The sequence below is a fragment of the Nasonia vitripennis genome, chromosome 4 (assembly GCF_009193385.2).
Source record: "Nasonia vitripennis strain AsymCx chromosome 4, Nvit_psr_1.1, whole genome shotgun sequence".
Lineage (NCBI taxonomy): Eukaryota > Metazoa > Arthropoda > Insecta > Hymenoptera > Pteromalidae > Nasonia > Nasonia vitripennis.
In genome coordinates this window covers 4,676,695-4,699,228 of record NC_045760.1, presented here as the reverse complement: position 1 = coordinate 4,699,228, position 22,534 = coordinate 4,676,695, and the positions used below count along the sequence as shown (strand labels likewise).

The window sequence follows — 22,534 nt, the reverse complement described above, 5'->3', positions numbered from 1 at the left end:
CAAGTGCGCGTATAGCTGTAGAATACCTGCAGCTGCACCCCACACCCCTCGAGGACAGCTGATCCCGAGAGGTATTAACTAACACAGTACCTTATATACATATCTGCGCGTATACGCGTATGGTGTCAATTTAAAACTTTGCTCTTTTGTCGAGACCGATTGCCGCAGCGATATTCACACGAGAGAGTATTTAAATACCCGTTTCAGTCATTGGCAGTGCCCAACAGGTTTTTTAAGAGTCGATATCAATATCAATATCGATTCGTTATCGTGTAATTGGTGAAACATTCGATCGAAAATTTATGAAATAAAAAACGCCCAGAAAATCCGCTCAAACTCGTAAACCAAACCGGAGCATCGAATCCTCCCTTTCGTAAGTTCGCGCTAACAGCGCGCTTCGATCTCTCGCTGCGTGGGAGTATCGAAGCGCGCGCTCTCTCTCTCTGCCGAGAAAAATGTGCGTCGATCTTGGCAACCACGCGCCGAGCGCGAGTCCTTCCCCTGTACGTCTGCCTCCTCTCCTCCCGTCCGCTCACTTACGTACACTCACCTCTCCTGCACATACCAATATATCCATATAACCGCAATAGCGATGTGCATACACACGCAGCAGAGACGAGCCGCCCGCTCACGAGTGTATAACATCCCACACCGGCGCGCATGCGCCGCTCGAACCGTTGAACTTTGGGACGACTCTCTCTCTCTCTCTCTCTCTCTCTCTCTCTCTCTCTCTCTTTCTGCCGGGCTGATGCAGCGAGAAAAATAAATCAAAGGCAACGTCACTGGCCGCGCAAGTGCACCGCCTGCGCGCATACACATGCACAGATGTCCGTGTACGTGACCGTCTGCACGCGACCGCCAGAGAGACGCGCCTCTCTCGCTTTGTGCGGGTATGCGTGTGCATGCATTTTAAAATGAAATGAGAAAAAAAAACGAAACGAACGAATGAGCAGCAGATATATAAGTATAAAAGAGCGCTGCTCTGCAATATAACCGACCAAACCACGTGCATGCCTCAGCAGCGCATATACTAGCGTCGTGCGTGTGGTGTCGTTGATTATTTCGGAACTGGTTTTTGCAGCGCTGCTTTTTTTAGCGGTTGACAGCTTTTGTTGTGCTTATGCGAAAATAGATGTTTATGACTTTACTCTCCCGAGAAAGGCGCAGCTCATTGCTGGATGTTTAAAAATACCGGTTTTTTGAAATTATTTCTCTATTCGAATTCTCTCTTTTCTTGCTGTTTGCAATTGTTGGCGGCAGGTTAGCGTAGCTAAACGGGAAGATTGTAATAACAATTTACAACAGCATGACTCGGTGGTTGTTAGAAACCTTAAAATTCAACAAAGAACCTTGAAATCGTGGTATGTGTCCCAGCATGAATTTTTTTTTTTTTCATTTCGAAGCAGCCCACTGTAATGTAAAATTCCACTCAGCCGCATACAAGATATTTGAAAGGTCTAAGTCGAGCGCAGCTCATCAGATCCCGAATGAGAAAATACGGTTGGATTCTCCCCCCTGCAAAAAGAAACGGGACATAAGTCTCGTAGCGCTTGTCACGTAGGCACGTACACGTGAGATGCGCTGTCCGAGGCATCTCTGCAGCTCTCTCACCGTTTCTACCTATATATCTGTTCTTTTCATCTGAAAATACAACGACGCTTCCTAATGTTGAAAAACCTGCTAATATAGTTTAACGCTAAAACATACAAATTCAAGCCTGAATCAGAGCCTTCTTCGAGAGACTCTAGCAGACATCTTCTAACACCCTCGGCCGGTGCGAGAGAAATTTTCGAAGAATGCGCTGACGGTTGTGACACCTCATGGAAGCCACGAGAAGCTATACATGTGTATTATAATCGTACAGACTACTCACTACAGATAGGCTCTCTCTCTCTCTCTCTCTCTCTCTCTCACCGAGAGCCGCTATCATCAGTCGTCACGACGGTCCGGCAGAGAGTCGACGTCAACGGCTTTTGGTTATTCCGTGCGGTAGTTGCACGGCGCCGCGAGAACCGTCCTCATCTTTTTCCGAGGACGATTCGTTTGTACATTGTAAATAAATTGTTTGATACGTCAGAGCGAGGAGAGCCACTAGGATATTTACTTAGATACTTATTTATATACGCGGAGAAACAGGGGCCGGAAAAAACACAATATGACGGAGGAATTCAAGCTGGATCATCGGGCGAGAAAACGCATCAAGGAGGTCAAGAGGAAGGCGAGACCTGGTGAGTGTAAAGTGCACGGGTACATAACCTACGATACCCATGCGTGCGGCAACATAATCCGGATGACGCTGATAATAACCTTTCCCGTCCTTATAACCTCGACATTTTTCCGCGACGATGATGTACTCGCTATAAGATGTTATCGAGATACGACGCCGCCCGATTGCCTTTTTTTTACTCTCTTGGCTGCTTGCCTACAGGTAGTTCGCGATAGGCTGTTTCGTCGTTGTTTTTTGCTTAACGGGATCTAATTTTTGTGGTCGTCGCTTTTTTTTTCGTTTGGTTTTTCCTCGAACGAACTTTCGAGACGCCCAAGTTCAAAGGAAGCATGCTGTTTTACGTAATCGAAACAATACCCGCTAATTTTTTTTAGTCACGTATAGGCGTTTTTTTTTTCTTCATGGCGAACGCGGTGCACTGTGTACTATGTTATTTTAGAGAGGGAGGAGGAAAAGGATCAGTATCGTGTAATGCAAACTTTTATTTACTTAGCGAGTAACCAAAGAAGATTTGGTGGGGGCAGGAGATTCAGTTATGTCCGAAAAATACGTTTTGGATTTGTAGAAGCTATTCAAATTTAATCTCTTTGTCTGACCTAATCTCCAAGGAATAATCAACGCATCGGTATAATATTAGCTCTTCGTATCTAATTTTTTGATAGCTATCTTGTTCTGTTATCGTTCTCAGCAAAACTTGTACGATATTACAACAGTCAATAATTTGTTTACAGAACTTGCTGACAAGGCAGCTTGGTCTCTGCACAACTACAGTAAGAAGTTCCAACAGTTTTGGAACTTCAAAGACAATGTTGATAGAATCGTTGAATCTGAAGTTCCACCTGAAGAATTTATTAGCAAATATGAAAAACCTTATATACCTGTGATAATAAAAGGTGTTCAAAACGACTGGAAGGCCCAGTACAAATGGACAATAGAGGTAAATATATTTCATTTTATTTACATGCTTAATAATTATACAAGACACATATTTACACTGACTTGTCTGTTCACAGAGATTGGCAAAAAAGTATCGGAACCAAAAATTCAAATGTGGAGAAGATAATGAAGGATACAGTGTCAAAATGAAAATGAAATATTACATTCGCTACATGCAAAATAACGAGGATGATTCTCCATTGTATATCTTTGACAGTTCCTTCGGTGAACATCCTCGAAGAAAAAAGTTATTGGAGGATTATACAATTCCAAAGTACTTCCGTGATGACCTCTTCCAGCATGCAGGCGAGCATAGGAGACCTCCATATCGTTGGTTTGTTATGGGACCCGAACGATCTGGTAATTTCACAACTCTAAAGTATTTACTTAATTTGCCTGAGTCAATTCGCAAACGAGCTTGCGCGATTGTCTGAGGTAAATTATCACATTTGTCATTGAGTTTATCAAAGATCAATAAAACTCAAATTGGTAATTTTAAAACAGGTACAGGAATTCACATAGATCCTTTGGGTACTAGTGCCTGGAATGCTCTTATTTCTGGACACAAAAGGTGGTGTCTGTTTCCTACTCATACTCCAAGAGAGCTTTTAAAAGTGACTGGTGCCGAGGGTGGCAAACAGAGAGATGAGGCTATTACTTGGTTCTCTGTTATTTATCCTAGAACAAAACTGCCAACATGGCCACAAGACTGCTTACCTATCGAAATTTTACAAAATCCTGGAGAAACCGTATTTGTGCCTGGTGGCTGGTGGCACGTTGTTCTTAATCTCGACGATACTATTGCAGTCACGCAAAACTTCTGTTCCCGAACAAACTTCCCCGTAGTATGGCATAAGACGGTAATACGAATCTCTAATCTTAATTCAATTATCGAAGATTATATCATAAGAGTTGGTAAAATATAAAATTGGTATTCTAGGTCCGAGGGCGACCAAAACTTTCTCGTAAATGGCTAAAAGTACTGAGAGAAAAAGAGCCCGAATTAGCAGCTCTGGCAGAGACAATCGACGTCAAAGAGGACACTGGCGTGGCAAGCGATTCTTCGAGCGATTCCTCTAGCAGCTCTTCGAGCAGCGGTAGCAGCAGCCAGTCGGAAGATAGCGAAGACGACAGTGGTCAGGAGTCACTCAGCGCGCACAAAAAGAAAAAGAGGTAAAAATAATAAAAATTGTTCTTTAATTAAAAATTTAGAGAACTTTACAAAATTAAAAAATTACAACTTAGAGTTAATGAATAACAACTTAGTTTTATTCAATTTAGTTTCTTTATTTCATTGTGTCAACTTAATTTATATAAAGTTAATTGGGGTTCCTTTTTTTTAACACTTTCAGAAGAAAACTGAACAATGGTCAACCCTGACGATGTGACATTTTCGGGACCTACAGAGACCTCAGACTGTACAGTATTAATCAACAATTATTGTTTGTACTAAGATTAAATATTACAATTATTACCACCTTTACGTTCATAATAAAATAAATGCTAGATAATGCCAAATTTGTTCAGTTATTTAAATACACTGTAATTATATCTCATTTAGGCGCCTTTGGAATAGTGCACCGCAATTCTAGCACAGGCATTTTCGGTGGATTAAAAAAAGCGTATCAAAAACAAACTCTCTTATTTTGTTCATGACTCTCTGGTAACATTATAACACTTTAAAAGTCTATAAAATATCACGTGAAAGGATCGCAGCTACTTTTACACCACAATAGAATCTCATTTAAAATTTCATTGAAAGTCCTACTTAAAATTAAATCAGCATAGCCTAGTTACACGCGGTAGAAAAAGTTCATCATAATATATTTTCAAGTACTCAAAGCGAACGGTACTTTCTTTAACAAATGTGGGAATATAGCTGTCGGCCACGAATCTTACATAACGCACCTAATTTAATTTTGTTCTCGTCGAGTTTTGTTCGTTAGTTCTAATTAAACACTCTTCGCTAGATCCCTACCGCAGATTGGTAAAAACGAGGTAAATAAATAAGCGACAAATATCACTAAATAAATAAAATACTTTGTGTGCTAGCATTTTAGCGAGTTGCTCCTTTGGAAAGTCCTGTTGTCTCTCTTGTTGTAGTTCCACAGCCTCACTGTTCCATCACTTCGTGGAGAGCAGATGGCAGCCATGCAATGCACCAAATAAATGAATAATCATACGAAAGCAAAATAATATAACAAAAAATCATAATACATTTGAGCATGTATATAATATAAAGATTAAGAGCATTGAAAATTGTATTAGTCATGCAAAATCTTTTGTTAGAAGAGACAGAGATTCTTACAGAACTTTTTTTAGCCAATCGCAGCTAAAAATTCGCGAAGTAATGAAAGAGATGACGATGTCTTCTATAAGAACTAACAAGCATGTGCACAATATTATACATGTATCTGCTAGAATAATACCAGAAAACTAAGGAAAAAGAACTAGTGAAACTCATTGTTACAGCCAGGTGATGGTGATGATGATGGTGATGATGAAATAGATGATTAAAGTGGTGAACTTGTGTTACACACTTATAACAAAAATATTTTAGTTATGCAAAAAGTACATCCCTGAACAATTTTTTTTTTTAAATCTAATTAAGCCTAGATACACTCTTTAATCAAGAGAACAATTTTTCTAAAGAAATGTAGTTATCATTTTTTTTGTACTTTTTCGCTCGCAAAAATCTAGCCGAAAAAGGGTTAAATTGCTGTCACAATTTTTTATTACAATATATTTTGCTTCTGAAGTACGTATTGCTAGCGGAAAAATCGATCCTTTTTTGGGCACTGAAGGAAGATTCAGAAAGATTGACTAGAGCAAACTGGACAGCAGTAGATCACCCAAATACCTTAGACTACTTAGTAAAATAGATAAACACTGAACACAGACAACCAAACAGAAACCAACCAAGAGATAGAGATCAAGCGGATCAAGTTATAAAGAAACTGTGGACGTGGACATGGTCAAAGAAGAATCAGGTATGCGCCACAGCTTCACTTCCCCAGAGCTGCAACCAACGATCCAAGCTTTTATTATAAAAGTCCTATTAATTGACTTTAAGGGGATGTGAAACTTACCGAAAGTCTATTTTACCGAGTCTAAAACATCTAGTCACTATAACTATGTTACAATTTTCAAAATTGACTCTTATCAAAACTAAATTAAAATGCAGTGTAAAAACTTGTTGACATTGTGTTTTGTGTTGAATGAGTATACATAATTTCCAACGTACAATAAACGGTTAATTTCCACATCAATTCGGTAAAGTAGCCACCTCTTTCCCATCCCCTTGAGAGAGAAAGTGTAAAGTGTGTGTTAAAACGTTCGGCTAAACCCGAAACCTGAGTTAATAAAAAAAAAAAAAAAAAAAAAAAAGAGAAAAAAAAGGAGAAAAGAGTCCCAAGTATCTCTGTTCGGGTGCAGCCTGGTGTAAAAAGTAAACTACTTTACTTGAAAAATAAAAAGTCCGGACGGTGAAGGATACTCACTTGCTCGCGGTGAAGATGTGCTGCTGATTGGTGACAGTCGCGTTGATGGCCGAGGTGTGGGCGCGCACCTCGCCGAGAAGCGAGCACTCGCCCGCGTGGTCGCCGAAATTCGGAACGGTCCACGCCCTGAGGATGCCACCACGACAACCCGATATCATTACAGACCCGCTATTAATAAGGCACAATCCAAGGATCCAATCTTTGTGGGCGTTGTTCAGAGACTGGACCAGTTCCATCCTGCTCAAGTCCCAGCGTTTGATGCACATATCTCTCGAACCTGTTGGGGCAACGAATTCTCGCTTGGAATCGGTTCGTAAACGTGGACTTGGCATTTTTGAGAGACGAATATAATCCTACCAGAAAACAGTGTGTTGCCATAAGTAGCCAAGCACTGCACACCGTCGTAGTGAGGCGGCGACAAGCTCAGCGACTGTCCGGACATGTTCGGCTCGACGAGTGAGATAAGATGATCCTTGCTCCCGGTGATGACCCTACCATCGTCCGAGACGCTGAGGCACATGACGGCGGCCGCGTGAGGCGTGCTGAGTTTGCCCACGTAGGCCAGCTTTCTCAGGTCCCAGATGCGCACCTTGTCGCTCGAGGCCGTGTAGAGCTCGCGGTCGTCCAGACCCAAAGCTAAGTCATTGATCGTCGTCTCACCGACGGGCATCTGAAGCGTCCGCGAAGGCGTCGAAAGATTTAACGGGCCGCTTTGAGCCTGGCCCGATGAAAACAGCGTCTTTATGCAGCTGTTACCTGCTCGCAGATCCCAGACCTTGACGTAGGCGGCGGAAACGCTGAAGAGCAACCGGTGCACCGACGAGTACTTGACCACGACCACGTTGTTCGGGTGACCGCTCAGGGTCGTGCTCTCGATGCCCGTTCCCAAGTCCCAAACCTTCACAGTTCGATCTGAAAACGTAAGGATAACGGTTGTAGAAAGTTGCGGCGTTCGTTTTATTGTAGGAAGTTGAGATTATTTATGAACGTAATACTTGCCTTTGGAGCCACTGAAGAGTAAATCATTGGTTGCGCAAATCGACAGGACGGCTTTACTGTGACCTTCGGCTACGTGAGTGCAGTGCAATATCGCCCTGGGAACCGTCTGAAAAGATAATATTTATGAGTATTGGCGTGCTCGAGCATAATTTAGCGCGCGGACACGCCGAACCGTAGACCATGAATCATTTTCACGCTGTAGCGCGGTTCTTTGTTTTTGCATAATATTTTCAGTTATCGCATACAGGAAGTATGCCAATGAAACGCATTTTACTAAGCGAAAATAACGTAAGCTTGAGCAACAGGTATACACAGCATGATGAACTTATATAACGTAATTAAAATAAGTGGACTCACTTTTCCTTGGTAATTGGAAATGACTCCTTTGGTCGGTTGATGCTCGACGTGAAGCGTCTGCCTGCTCGCGGTCAACCTCGAGAAGACGTTCTCTTCTCTACTGTTGAACCTTCTGTAGGTAGTCGGTGAGCCCGGCGGCGACGATATGTCCATGTGGGCTACCTGCTCCCTGGTTAGGCCGTCAGTTTGTTAGTTTAGCAATAAGTTAGTTCAGCCAAACGTGGTTGATATATATGTTTTGTTTTCATACTCTCAGTCGATAAAAGACCCATGCTTTGAAAAATGCTGTCACTGTATACTACACATGCATATAGTTTATTTTGCTACTTTTAATGTGCGATGAGATGATTATTAACGATGGGAGCTCCGCTTGTGGGCGGAAATGTCGAAAATGAAAGATTAGAAAAGATTGTGCGACAGATAGCTGATGTTATGAGTACATTTTTGGTTACTGATAATCCTCTTAATTTCATTGCGCTGTTTTATTTGAAAATTTAGTATATTCGTTACTTTTATGCCACAAACATGAACTTTTTATTATTATGCGCTGAACACACAGGATTTTGGTATTACAAATCGGTACGTACGTAAAACGCATAATTTATGTTATATTTATTTGATACCTTTGAAGCTGTACATATATGTATAACTTTTGTTATATACAATTTTATAATACATTCAATTCGTTTTAAGCCTTCGAATCAGTTCTCGGTCATTTTTGATAAACGACTTGGATACGCACGAATATGTACACACCTCTATTTTTTTTTTTTTTTTTGCTTGATATCAATGTATCATTATATTTTTATGAAATATATATTAAGCCCATGGCGTAAAATCATTATATGGCAACAATTAATAAATGAATAAACTCAAAATCTTTAATATTATTATATGATAGATTAAAAGCCATATCTTTTAAAGACGTTTGGTCCCTAATGAAGTAAACATTTAAAAGAACAAAAACTTACATGTCCCTTAAATAAAAATTAAGTCAAATGCTCCTTGAACATAAAAGATTAAGGTAAAGTTTCTCATTAATAGTTGATAATGCAATCCAACTGTGCTAGTATTTTGAAAAAGAAACATAAAAACGGGTGTGCAATATAGACCGCATATGTGCGTTGAATTTTGACAATTTAGCTCCTAGCTGCTCATTTCTCACTCGTAAACCAATTCGATTCGAAAGGCACATATATTTTCATCATCGTCAATCATGTCATCTTGCGTTTCGCACATTATACAAAAATACATCATGATCATCGTCTACCACTAGAAAAGAGGGATAGAAGAATATCAACGAGAGTGATAATAGAGTGGTGCACTGTGCAGAATGTCAAGACATAGGTATAACAGGAGAATAAAAGTGAAAGCCAGCTGGAGCATTGTCACTCACATGGAACCGCCACCTGCGTGTAGAGCTCTGCGCAGGGGCCGAGGAGACGTGCTGTCGCGACGGCTTAGAGTCGGCGAGCCAATCAACCCACTTCCATACTGATTCCTCGCTAGTACCAACCCCCTAAGAGCATGCACAATTTTACCTTTTCAGTATACCGTTATCATCCTTAAAAGCATCAAAGATTACTACTTGTTATCGACCGTTCCGCCCGACCAAACTCTGTCAAATCAATGTAAAAATCTATCTGGAAAGAAACGAACAAACTGTGGCAAAAAACACAAATCGTGTGGAAATTCACAATCTGCAGCTCTCATTGCGCTTGCCGAAAACGGAAGGATGCGATGAAGCAATGAAATTGAAAGTTTGAAGCCTCGTAAACAGATTTGAACATAGATTTGCAAAGCTTCGTCGAGCCAGCCTTACTATGATAATAATCAAAAGAATAACAAACTTTAAACTCCCTGGTGCGCTGGGAACCCTCGTAAGCGGGTGATTGTGATTTTGATGCTGGTTTTGATTTTGATCCTCGTTCTTTTGATTCTCCGTACTTGTCGAGATCCCGTACAACAGTTCCTGAGGTTGAGTGGTTCGTCGACGAACCTTGATACTTCGGGGCTTGTCGTCTCCTCCTATGCTCTGCGTGAGACTTTCGCTGCTGCAGAAAACGTATTAGAAACGCGTTCATTCGTAAATACAAGATTCAATCTTTTTTATACTCACTTGTCAGGTGACGAACTGCGAGAACTCGGCGGACTGTAGGCCACGGTATTGGTGTTGTTAGTGTTGTTGCTGTTGGTGAGCGAGAGCAGGTCGCGATCGCGCAGCACGTGCTCAAGCAGCTGATGCTGGACGTCGCTCTCCTGCGCGACTTGATTCAGTCTCGTCGCCATGTCGCGCGCCTCGACTTGCTTCTGCGCGGCAATGTAGCTCTGCTCGATGGTGAAGGCCAGCATTCGTTGCATCAGATATTGCGCCTCGTCGACCGTCCTTATCGTGCTGAGGAGGGCTTCGACGCCGGGGTCTTCGTCGACCTCGCCGTCCCCGTCGCCCATTACTACCATCGCTCTTTGGCACTCCGATATACTGTCCTAGATGGGGAAAAGCAAGACAATGATGTAGGCGTTTGGCCACAAATTAGGTCGTCAATCGATACCGCATTCGCGTTTCGCGAATTCAGCACGAATCGCAGAGAAAAGACGCTTACTTGTAAGTAATTAATTTTGCTTGTGACGTTGTCGATCTCCTCGTCAAGATCCGTCGTATCCTCCTTGGTTGACGCGACGACGAGCTTGTGCTTCTTCAGTCTCTCGAGTTCCCTGCCGAGTTCCTCTCGCTCCTGCAGCAGCCTCTCCATCTCCTTCTCCGTCTCGGCTGCAGCCTGCTTTGCCAGTGCCTGCTTCGTAATGGTCCTCTCGAACGTTTGCCAGCGGCTCTTCAGAGCCTTCGGATTAAGAACCTTGGCCGGTGCCGTTCTACCCGCGACCTTTTGACTAAGTCCCCGGTCCCTCTTTCTCAGCGCAGTGACTTCTTCCTGCTTTCTCCTGAGGACTACCTCCTTCATGCGCTTGTCTGCCTCGAGAGTCCTGATCATGTTGGCGTTTTTCCGGCTCTCTTTACGTAGTTGAGCGATCTCTCGGTTACGTTTGAGCTCGTTCTCCTTGTGGCGCTGCGCCTCCTCGCGCATCTTGTTCAGAAGCTTAACTTTGGCGCGCTTCATCTCGGCCAGCTCGTTGCGCAGGCCTCGCAGCCGATTCTCGTTCTGCGTCTGACTCTTGAGGAGCCTCGCGTGTTCTTTCTTAGCGGACTGCAGTATCTTGACTTCCTTTTGCATGGCCGAGAGCTTCTTTTCGTACTCGTCGCGCAGTTTCTTCACCTTCTCTGTAGGCGCAGAGGGTTGGTTCTGGAGGGAGGACAGAACCTTGTCTCTCTCGTCCTGCGTGTCCCGAATGCGAAGTTGGAGTTGGGCGAGTTTGTCCTCGTAGTGCTGCTTCATGGTCTGCAGTCGCCTCTGGGATTGCTCGAGTTCCTGGATCAGTCGCTGCTTGACGTCGATGTTGGACGTGAGATTTTCGAGCTCGCGACCCATGGCTTCCTCCTCCTCGTCTTCTTCTATAAATGCAACAATTATCTCGTCATGCTCGTTAATTTCCAAGTAGATAAATAATAACGATAATACGCTACCTTTGCGGTCGGAATCATCGTCCGACTCGTCTTCGCTCATGGACTCCTGTCCGTTTTCTGTGTCGTCCATGTCGCCGTCGTCCCCATCTCTGCTGCTCATATTTGAATTTTGCGCTTGTTGATTTTTAAGGCTGGCTAGGAGAGCTTTTTCCCTCTGCAACTCTTTTTTGGCATCCAGCAGTATAGAAGAAGAGTCATTGTGAATGACGTGCGACATGTCGCCGTAAGGATTGCTCGCAGCGCTCATCTGCAGAAAAACAGTTTCGATTAATAAATCACGCCTGAAACGATCTACGAACAGCAAAAAATTAACGTTTATAAAAAAGAGTATGCTTATATATATATATATATATATTTAGTGAAACAAAATTGATCTTGAGTGATAAAATATAATCGTTCTATCGTACAACACAACTAGCTACTATCTATAAATCTAGGTAATAAACGTATGCAATTAGGTTGAAATATATGTGACATATGTGATTGTGAATAAAGTGATTCTGAAAATAATGAGATGCAGTAAATATTTACGTACTACTCAGCCGTGTAAACGTCGAACAAAGAGAGAAAAGTATAATATTTATGTACGATAGGTATAAAATCATATTTAGGGCCCATCTATGATACTCAGTCATCTACAAGAACATACTTTGGGATTACAATATCTACGAGTGCTTTGCGCGTACTCGCACGTAACTCATACCTGCAGACTATCGTCTAGATGACTGTCTATTCCAAACGATTGCTATAGACAATAACACAATTCGTTTTTCAATCAAAAGCTCCTTTCACAACGCAACTCAGACTTAAAAATGCTGCTGCACACTCACATGCATCTGGCGCTTTTTAAGCTGCTGATAAAGCGCCTCGGCTTCGAGCAGTCGCGCCCTGAGCTCCTCGATCTCCTGGAGGTAGCCCTGCACCAGTCCGGTGACGTCTCCCCCAGAGGCAGCCGCTCCCGAGGACATCCACTGGCCAGCGGCCTTCTCGGCCAGTAGCAACGAGTTCTTCGCTGTTAGGGCATCGACCGTTTCCGAGAGAGCCTTGACTCTAGTTCGCAGACTCTGCAGCTCGCTGTTCAGCATCTGGTTCTCGTGCCAGGCGTCGTTCATGCCGTCCTCGCCGACCACGCGTTTGCCTGAAAAAATGAAAATTAACATTATCGTAAAGGTCCAGCTATTCGAAATTGCCGCCATGACGTAGCGAACATCGCGAGTTCCGCTCGCGACTCGCGCGATTGCGAGTTTAGACACATGAAAGGTATCAAAACCTAGTAAAATGGGTAATAATGGCCATCTAGCGTCAGTCCGCGAAAGCAGAAGAGGTTTACATTGTTGAGCGTCAGCTGTCAACAGAAAGTGTTTATACGACACGATTCCGCGAATCGTCTAGAAAATACGAGCTACTTTAGTCGCTGGTCATAGCTGGCACTGTTATGTCAGCGCAAGTGCACGAAGACCATTCCTACGTTCATCTCTATTAGGTATATAGGAAACAGACACCTCACAGCACAGAATGACACACACGAGCCGTGATAAAAAACTAAAAGAGGTTAGTACAAATTGTCAAACTTTAAGGTTATAAAGCAACAAGTGAAGTGCCAGGTTGTCTGAAGAAGCACAATCTTTCAGCAATATGTCTCAGTACACTCAATCCGTCAAGCCGTCGATCAGCTTGAGTCAAAGCCAAGTCATGGACGTGACGGACAGCAAACGGAGCCATGGTCGAGGACACCCTCGATCAAGCGATCCGCACGGGTCTGGCACACGTGCGCGTTCGCGAGTGTATAGCTATGCACTTGGACCATCACGAACATGTCTTTCAACCTGCGCGCCTACCAGCACGACGAGTACATCTGGTCGTCCAAGTTTCAGGCGGGCAACAGCGACGAGTACGTTTTTCGCCTGCTGCTCTATCCGGACGGCTGCATCGACGAGCACCAGGGCGAGATTTGCGTCGAGATCCAGAACTACGGCAACAGGAACATCGAGGACGTGCAGACTGTACTTCGACAGCAAAATCGTCGAGCGTTTCATCCCGGACTCGAGAGCCAAGAAAGAGGACGTCAAGCCGGACTGTCGGCTCAAGGAATTCGACGAGTTCGAGCTGATGCTCGAGAACGGGGTCTTCAGCGACGCCAGGCTTCGCGCACAGGCCGTTCAGATGCGCGTGCACCGCGCCGTCCTCGCGACGCGCAGCCGAGTCTTCGCGGTAATGATGTCTCCGGCAGAGAAGAACAACGGAAACGACTTTGTGCTCGTCGACGTGCCTGACGTGAGGGTAGACGTGCTGCGCGAACTGCTGCGATTCGTTTACGCCGGCAAGGTAAACGAGATAGAAACAGTGGCGAAGGACCTGCTGGTCGCCGCGATCAGGTTCGAACTGGAAGGTTTGAAGATTACGTGCGAGGAGACGCTCCTCAAGGAACTGTGCATCAAGAACGTGGGGGAAATGTTGGCGTTTGCCGATAAACACAAGACCGAGATGCTCGCGAAGAGCGCCATGGAGTTTTTCACTATGAACGCTAAGCCCGCCGTGGGGACTGACAACTTTAAGAGCGCGATGCAGTCTTGTCCCTTTTGGATTACGGCGATGGTAAATGCTTTGGTTCAAAAGCTGGATTAGGAAAAATTGTTTTTTTTTTTTATTGTAAGTGGCTTCTATCTGTGACTAAGTGACGAGATCTGTAATTGTAGTGTTGATTCTAAGCGCCGAACGTTTAGTTACGTCAAATGTTATATTTTCGCGGAGTTATGTAGGCGAAATTTCTTTGTTTGCATTTATGCTTCAGGTCAATATTCATATGATTCGCATATGGTTTGCGAAGTACGAAAATTCGTTATTTATATTCATGTTTCGTGTCAATGTGCATACGACGCATGTAGTTTGCGACGGACACGGAAAGTCGATATAAGCTATAGGTTCTTTTTATTTTGTAACAGAAATAATAAAATATAATAGAAGTTGATAAAATTCGAGATATCCTGATTCCCCATTTTAATACAAAAGTTTAAACTACCATTGAATTCCGAAGAAAATTAAATTTCAAACGTATCTAGTTTGAATAGTGCTTCGGATGTCAAAAAAAAAAAAAATATTCTTTCACACTCACCCTGTCGATACTCGAGCAGTTCCATCTGCAACTGCTGTATCTCTCTGCGCAGCGAGGCAATGGTCCTCGAGCTCTTGTCCTGATTGATGGTGACCTTGTTTTTGATGTTCCTCGCCCTGTTGGCATACTTGAGCGTGCTGAGGGTCTCCATGAAATCGCGATCGCTCGGCGAGACGCAAGCGATCATGCATGTCTGGCTGTTGCCACCGAGCGAGTCCTGCAGCAGCCTCGTAAGCTTCGAGTCTCGGTAGGGCACGTGCAAGGCCTTCTTCGTCTTGTCGCCCAGCGCCGAGATAACGTTACCCAGTGCCAGCTGCGTGCGACACAGAGCCAAAAAAGTCGAGCGTTATAAAATGCGTCATGCGCGAGCGCGAAAATTTAATTCATAAAGGAAGCGCCGTGCGTGCGAGGTATGAGTACATATACCGCTTGAGAACAATAATAACGTAATTTATGTGTACGAATTTATGATTCGGAGCTCATTTCGTTTTTTTTTTCTTCTTTTGGGCGCACGGCTCGAGCCAAGCATACCAAAGCATTTCCTCTATGAATTTTTCATCGCGGTGGCGTTTGATTCTTTAAATGCAAATGGCATATCGCTGAAGATTGTTATCTCGTCGCTTATGATTTTATAATTGGGATTCCGTGCGAAGCGCGCTTCCGAATTTTGAAATAGCTTATAAAAATAAATTCATCGACGATCAAAGTTTCAATCATTCAAATTCTCTTTGCAGAACTGACCAGACCGCAGTTGATGGAGATGCCCTCCTTGGCCCTGTCCCCAGTGGCGCCAGTCCTCTTGAGCCTCTCGGACCCGGCGAGATCGACGAAATGAAACTTGGCCGTGAGCGTCTCAAACTCGCTGGCGGTCTCCATGGCGCTGGACGTATCCACGTCGGCGTCGGGATCCTCGACTTTGATGCATCGCTGCTGCTTGACGTAGAGCGTAAAGATGGCGTGCGACCGCGACGACTGGGTGTTCATCTGGGTGGAGCCAGTGGTACGCGATAACGCGCCAAGGCGAAGGTACTCGAGAGCCTCCTGGGGACTGGTGACGACGCGAGACTCGACGCCGGCCAAGTGGATGTTGCCCGCCGTGTCCTCGTGGATTCGGGCACCGCCTCTCGGCCCACCAGGCTCCAACAAGTCTTTTAGGTCTTCGTTGTAGAGTTCCAGGAACTGGGCGGTCACCTACACGAGGAAATGAAAACGTGAGTACTCGTTGCGTTGATTGATTTACGCGCAGTAGTCGTTGTATCAATTTTCTTGGAAATTTATTGATTTTTCATTCCGCAGTTATATAGGTTCATTAGCATAAGCCTCCACTGAGAGAGTCGATAAGAGTCGATGAAAAACATGTTGTCTGCAGGGACGGTTGAGACATAAACAATTATCCGACAAAAAAAAAATCGTTGCTTCGAGACGGATGGATTCGACGATAATTTTTTACACGCACCTCTCTCGATGGAGCGTTGCGTAGGTCCGATGCGAGAGCGATAGTTTGCATAAATTTGAATAACAGCCCGATTATTAACAATGCCGATAATGCAAACCAGCTCTTATTCAAATCGAAATCCTCGTTACAGAACGAGAACGCTGTAATTTTTAGATAACGAGAGAGAGAGAGAGAGACAATCCCATGGTACAAAGGATCTTTTCCTTTGAAAAATAAAACACGACGCCTCTCGGAATCACGATATCACAGAGAGCCGAGACGTGTAATTTCCCGGGTTTTTTTCTCCTGCGGATGCTCGCATCATTGCTGCAGCGCTCGAGGCATGTGTACCTGCGTAGAAGAACCGTAGAACCTTGGACCATGACGTAAAGAGCTGCACATTCCCACGAGTAGTCGGTCTCGCTAAATCGTAGACGCGTATCGCGTATCGTCCGCACCTCCGACTGTCCTGCATCTATATCTCGAGCGATTCGGTTACTCGCGATCTAGTTTCCCTCCGGCCGTTGCACTTCACTTAAAACGACTGTGATAATTACGGAGGCGTAAAGGGCTAATTTCAGAGGCCTGATATCGAGATTCGACTTTCCCAAGATTCTCGTACGCATCGACGCTGGCTATCAAACTCGTTGATGTATATGATAATGAACCGCGGAGGAACAATAAAGCATAGGTCTATTTTTATAGCTGATATTTCCACGGAATTCCGTCGAGCTGCCGATAGTAATTTATCTCGCCGCGTGGGCGTGATTTTCCTTCGCGATTCTACTTCTAATTCATGCGGTTTTCGCGTTGTTGAATCGCGCATACCTGTATACGAGAGAGCTGGAGAGAAAAAAACCACGCACGTTCGGAACTCGTCAAACCAGTCGGAATTTGAATTCGAGTATAAGAGCGAGTTTACATTTACTTCGGCAAATTGACTCATTATTCAAATTAATGTACGATCATTATGCGATAATGCTACCTACACGCCGAGGAATACAATGAAGCTTCTTCTCGATGCACTATAAACGATTATACAATACACAAACAACCAACCTTAAACTCCGGAGGCATCTGGGCTCGTTCCCTAGCCCTGGCCTGTTTCTCGGCGATGCCGTCGAACAGATGCTTGATAGCCCTGGGTATGATGCCGACGACCTCTTCGTCGATCTCAACGTCGAATCCAGTGCCCATAGTGTAGGTCTTGCCGGAGCCGGTCTGACCGTAGGCCAAAACAGTCGCGTTGTAGCCGTCGAGGGCGCCGTCGACCAGCCTCGCGACGCACGTATCGTAGATCGAGCTCTGCTCCGAGTTCGTGTCGAAGACGTAGTCGTAGGTGAAGGCCTTGTCCGGGCCCAGGAAGACCTGGGGCTCGCCCGGAGGCACCTGCGTGCAGATGCGGCACATGTCGATCACCTCGCGCGCCACTTGCGGTCGGATCCTGTTTTTTAAGAGAGAGAGAGAGAGAAAGAAACATTTATCGTTTTAGTCATTTTTTTTTGTCCTATTGAAAGTGAGATCGTTTATTGCGTCTGAAGAGAGAGAGAGAGAGAGAGAGAAAAAGCTGTGGGCGGGAAACCTTGACCAGGATACGATTTCCAGGTTTTAGATATATATATACCTACACGGTATGTGTCTTATATCAGCTGACTCTCGAGAGTGATTTACGCGCTCGAGACAATGCGGCGACATTTAGGCCAGTTTTACGCTTTTGGTTATACTGCACGCGATAAAACAACGGAGTTGCATAATTTATACGGCGCGGCCGGATCGTGTTAAATTTATACTAAGCATTTCTCCGCGATCGTTATTATATTACGCGAGCGAGTTACATACATTTTACTATGTATTGCTTCGCGTGGCGTAATTGAAATATGCGTTTCGAAAAAAACGCCGACGTATCTTATCGCACAGGCTAGTATAGCGCATCAACAAAATGGAATTACAAGTAGCCTTTCCAACAATCACCATCACGCATATACGCGCTTACTCGAAAACGCCTAATTGACAAGCCAACGCATTAGCACACACGCATTGCATAAGCTCATCGCTTAAAAGCAAAAGCCTATACTAACTCTCTTACTGCACCCACGCAAACGTCGAAAAAAAAAAAAAAGAAAAAAAATAGTCAACAGCGACGACGAAATCCTCTCTGCATAAATCGAGCAATATAAAGAGGCCCACGTATAGGTGCACCGGTCTCGAGAGCTAAAAACAGTAGCCTGTCCTCCGACCGGTTCACCGATCCCTCGCTCGCATTACGATATAACCGCGCTTCAGCGCATAAAAACACGATCTGCCCGACCGCACGCATAATCGCACTAATTAGCGCGTGCGTCGTTTCCTGGCCGCAGCGCGAAAGCGTATGAAATCATGAATGGCGAGTTTTATATCAATGAGCAAGCCCGAGCAATGGAAAATGTAAATACATACAGGCGGTGAGAGACAGCGAGAGGTGTGTACGTTCGTATGTACGTGTATATGCGTGGGAGTGTCGTGCTCATGTGGGCTGCTCTCGAGAGGTATATAGGTACAGGTTGTGTGCGACGCGAGCAGACGAGGTTTTTTGCTGAAACGCGCCGGTGAGAGATGTGAAAAAGTGTCTCTGTGATGTCTGCGCGCATGCTGATGACGAGTGAGAGAAAGATGTTGGGACGAACGGCTGATTGATTCGTCGTGTGTATCTGTACATAATGGTTCGGCGCGAGATTGATTCTTCGTTCTCTCATAATCGACTTTTTATCTTCTACGGCTCGTCGTTGGGTCGATTAAGAAAACGATTTATCGAGCGGCTCGATAATAATAATCGTAGACTATACAGTTTCGTTATTATTTGCGTGGCTGGTTCGTTAAGGAACGTTTCAAATATTAACTCGTACATAGATGCCCGCAGCTCGATTAAAGCGGTAAAGAGCGCGCGCACGCGTAATTAGATCGTGGAAATTAGCTCGTTTCACCTTTTTCGGCTATACTAAGCCGAGTTAACGGGCAGAAATGCGATCGGAAGCTTACGCGAGCGTATATGTTTATGTAAATGGAAGTGCGCGATGGAGGTGGGCTGGAATGCCATTGAGAAATATATGCTGTTACGGTAAAGGCAAAAATTGCAGGGTAGACTGATTCAATATGTTGCACGGAGAAAGATAACGCGCTAATTTAAACAGTATTACTGAATCGCTAAATATCAATATTTCCTGTTGACTCACGCATGAATTCAGAGCCGCGTATACGCATTTCGCAAGAACAATAATAATAATAATCGTCGAATATAATATACTTAGCATATACGAGCTTTTTTTTTTTATTGCATCGCCATTGTGTATCAGCGGTGCTAATCGGGAGAAAATTTCCGCGAAGGCGAAAGGCAATTAGCAGCGCTTTCTTAAGGAACAGTCAATTTAGCGCTTTATAACCCGCGAACGGAGCCGGCAAGAAGTGTATATACACAGTAAACACAGAGATCGATACTTCCGCTTTTAAATTATGAAGTACGATCGCAGTCGCTTTAAAAACAGCCGCGAAGCGAGACTATACACTCAACCGAAGAAATTTCATCGATCCCTTCGAACTCCGCTGTCTCGTCGCTCCTTTTTTAGACTCGTCCAAAGAGCCGATCCTGTGCCGATTTCCGAGAAAACCGATGCGAATTTCACTCGAAGCATCTCGAAATTTCCGCAGCTTTCGAAACAATAATAACGGCTCGGCATATGGGCTTTTAAAACAAAAACGGTACGGCTGAAAAGAAAAGGGGGACTGAGTCTTCTGGAATTCGAAAGGACAAGTGCGAGAGCAGCAGCAGCAGCAGTCCATTCATCGCCGGGACACGACCCACGCTTATGTATATACTTGCGCCGCGACGAACCAGAGGTTTAAAAGCAGACATTACGCGCGACCAATGCAAATAAACGCTGCGCCTTAAGACAAAAACGAGGAGGACGGATGCGCGTGTGTATAGGTATGAGCAGCGTCTGCAATGTGCTGGAGGACGTTCGAAAGAGCGTTAGACGAACGAGCTGTTTTATAACGCTGTAATACGATGTGGCGAATTAATGCGGATTGGAATACGACGCTACTGTGCCAATTGGGAATGTCGGTGTTTTGACAGGTTTTTTTTTTCACGAAAGAGAGTATCGCTTTGATTTAGACGCTGTCGTCGGCGTATTCTTTACCATATCATTACGGTATTACAAGCTAATCGATGCCGATTTTAATTTACGACTCGTGTATACGCAAGAGTAGCATTTAAAATCCAAGTTCAAGTTCAGAGGGTAAATCCCATCCTAGCGCAGCGCACTTTTGTACGATCGCATTACAACGGGGGTATAATCCTTCATAAAAGGGATCCGCTTCCGGCGCTGCGGAGAGAGACAAGACGCATTTTTTCTCGCCTCGTCCGCAGTAGTGGATTACGCGATCGATCTCTCTCGTCAGCGCACCGGGAAACAATAATCGCTCCGAGATTTATACGCGCGACCTTCGCCCAAATTTCGTCCATTATTGATCGAGCTCTCCGGCACTTGTCCTTTTTTCGAATTCTCTCGCGGCGCACAAGACACTCGAAAGATTAACCAACTCATCGTCACGCTCTCACTCGTGTCAGCTCAGTTCCAGGGAGAGAAACCTATCGCGTTCGTGACCTAGACGTAGAGAGAGAGAGAGAGAGAGAGAGAGAGGAGAGCCGTATGCACGCTTGCGGGGTCGTAAAACTTTCTAAACCTCGACGGGACCTTCGGAAATTTTGTACGCCCGTCGTATGTCTTCATAAATCCCTCCCGCGTCCTTAAACTTGCATAACCCGATTTCTCATGGTACATTTTTACCAAAGCTACTTTTCGTAACTTCAGACTTATACACCCGCGTATGTGTCGAACTCGTCAGCGTCGTCCCGATAATTGAAAAATCCTCGGCGATGCATCTCAGCGAAGCGAAGAGAAATCCATTATTCATCCTCCGATAAGATTTACGCCACAGCTCGGCGAGGCCGCTAATTAAAGGGCCAGCAGCGCTAAGGAAAAAAGCCGCTACTCGCAATCAATAACTTTCACGTTTATACACATTGCGAAACTGGCATAGCGCAGCGAACCGCTACCGCACGCATTCCTCGCTGCGCGCTGCCATATCCGCCGCTCGTATTAATGCATGTATATGAAGGGAGAGAGAAACGGGCAAGTGCTCCTGTGCGTTATAAACCTATAATACAGCCACACACACACACACACACACACACACACACAATGCGAGGAGTCAGCCCATCCCACGCGAGCGAGCGAAAAAGCCATGGGTCTGCTGCAGCGCGAGTTTGATGTGTTTTTGTTACTACTGGAGATTCCCTCCGCTCTTGTCATGCTACAATGCGCTTATCGACAGAGTCGCGCGCTTATCTCGCTAATGGAAAAGAAAAGAACGTTCGAACGACGAATGGAGTGTCAAAGTCGACTCCGAAAGTAGAAACCGGAGAAAACAGTATTCGATTTGAATGGGAGAGACTCTGCGCAAAGAGCTGCTGTTGCTGCGTGAATCACTGCAGCATCCGAAAGGGTAACTCTAACTCCATACAGCCATACATCTCGCGCGAGCGCGTGCGTAACCTTGAAAAAAAAAAAAAGAAACGAAAAGTTTCAGAGCAATCGAGCTCGTTATCCGAACGAGGCCTTTGCTCGCGCGGACAACGAACGCGTATCAGCTCAAGTCTCTTCAGACGTGCAGATCTAAAATAGCACCACCACCGATGTATACACATAAGAGCGCGTATAGATGTACTCACCGCACTGCGACGCGCACGCTGGAATCGTCGGCCATCGCTAGCTATCCTTCTTTATAATAGCTCTCCGTGCACAAGCACACACACGCACACACACACACACGCGCGCGCGCGGACACGCAGTAGTTAGACTTTTTTCGGGCCTCCTCACTGCCGCGCGTTCGATGCGAGCTGCATCCAATGCGCGAGTAGTCACACTCTTTCAACGGCTACTTCTGCTCTTGGAGAAGCTTGGCCAAACGCCGTCTTCGCATCTCGCGCGCTCGCGTGTGTTGTCACTCGCCGATGTAGCTCCGCGACATCCAGACGAGACGATGTTAAACTCGCGCCTGCAGCTGCTGCTCGATCGCGCACACGACTGATCTGACTCTTTACTACACGGCACTGCTGTGCGCGATGCTCTCGTGGTGGTAATAGTCGGCGTACGGCTCCCCCTCTCGCGACCGTTGCGTTGTTGAGCCACGGAGAGCCCCGTATATGGCAGACATCTTTCGGGCCTTTTTTCTCTCTCTCTCACTCGCTGCTCTGTACAGCCGCGAGACTGCGTGTGTGTATTACACTGGCGGGTGACTAGGGTGCGGGGGGAGGGAGAGAGAGAGAGAGAGAGAGACATAAGCAGCAGAC

The 22,534-nt window shown here is 45.1% G+C and overlaps 3 protein-coding genes across 10 annotated transcripts; 2 read left to right on the top strand and 1 right to left on the bottom strand.

Moving 5' to 3' along the window:
- Positions 1-1,896: 1,896 nt before the first annotated feature.
- On the top strand, positions 1,897-4,681 carry LOC100116682 (bifunctional arginine demethylase and lysyl-hydroxylase PSR). The gene is made up of 6 exons (XM_001601064.6): positions 1,897-2,228; positions 2,959-3,164; positions 3,241-3,523; positions 3,668-4,023; positions 4,104-4,336; positions 4,516-4,681. Exons 1-6 carry the CDS (start codon positions 2,156-2,158, stop codon positions 4,541-4,543), a joined length of 1,179 nt encoding a protein of 392 aa, XP_001601114.2. The 5' UTR covers positions 1,897-2,155; the 3' UTR covers positions 4,544-4,681.
- Positions 4,411-22,456, bottom strand: LOC100116721 (kinesin 4A). 8 transcript variants are annotated; one of them, XM_008213050.4, is made up of 17 exons: positions 21,914-22,456; positions 17,206-17,590; positions 15,453-15,902; positions 14,712-15,024; positions 12,430-12,737; positions 12,303-12,344; positions 11,600-11,846; positions 10,623-11,527; positions 10,139-10,506; positions 9,870-10,073; positions 9,416-9,538; positions 8,020-8,188; positions 7,663-7,768; positions 7,021-7,575; positions 6,664-6,940; positions 6,083-6,182; positions 4,411-5,290 (listed from the first exon to the last, which is right to left on the bottom strand). In XM_008213050.4, the coding sequence occupies exons 1-16, from the start codon at positions 21,946-21,948 to the stop codon at positions 6,110-6,112; spliced, it is 4,560 nt and encodes a 1,519-aa protein (XP_008211272.1). In that variant the 5' UTR covers positions 21,949-22,456; the 3' UTR covers positions 4,411-5,290; positions 6,083-6,109. The 8 variants fall into 8 exon arrangements, with proteins under 8 accessions (XP_008211272.1, XP_008211271.1, XP_008211270.1 ...); XM_008213049.4 differs by having other exon boundaries at positions 4,411-6,182; XM_008213048.4 differs by lacking the exon at positions 6,083-6,182.
- On the top strand, positions 12,949-14,579 carry LOC103316929 (speckle-type POZ protein B-like). The gene is made up of 2 exons (XM_008213046.3): positions 12,949-13,150; positions 13,231-14,579. Exon 2 carries the CDS (start codon positions 13,235-13,237, stop codon positions 14,222-14,224), a length of 990 nt encoding a protein of 329 aa, XP_008211268.1. The 5' UTR covers positions 12,949-13,150; positions 13,231-13,234; the 3' UTR covers positions 14,225-14,579.
- Positions 22,457-22,534: the final 78 nt, after the last annotated feature.

What these genes read in the sequence shown, in the direction of transcription:
- LOC100116721 (XM_008213048.4), bottom strand. Translation starts at nt 21,948, where the DNA reads ATGGCCGACGATTCCAGCGTGCGCGTCGCAGTGCG. An exon ending in TCTCCATCAACTGCGGTCTG is followed by an intron (nt 15,025 to 15,452) that starts GTCAGTTCTGCA and finishes TGTCGCACGCAG; the next exon opens with CTGGCACTGGGTAACGTTAT. An exon ending in ATCTAGACGATAGTCTGCAG is followed by an intron (nt 11,847 to 12,302) that starts GTATGAGTTACG and finishes GTTTTTCTGCAG; the next exon opens with ATGAGCGCTGCGAGCAATCC.
- LOC103316929 (XM_008213046.3), top strand. Translation starts at nt 13,235, where the DNA reads ATGTCTCAGTACACTCAATCCGTCAAGCCGTCGATCAGCTTGAGTCAA.
- LOC100116682 (XM_001601064.6), top strand. Translation starts at nt 2,156, where the DNA reads ATGACGGAGGAATTCAAGCTGGATCATCGGGCGAGAAAACGCATCAAG. An exon ending in CAAGAGGAAGGCGAGACCTG is followed by an intron (nt 2,229 to 2,958) that starts GTGAGTGTAAAG and finishes ATTTGTTTACAG; the next exon opens with AACTTGCTGACAAGGCAGCT. An exon ending in TATGGGACCCGAACGATCTG is followed by an intron (nt 3,524 to 3,667) that starts GTAATTTCACAA and finishes ATTTTAAAACAG; the next exon opens with GTACAGGAATTCACATAGAT.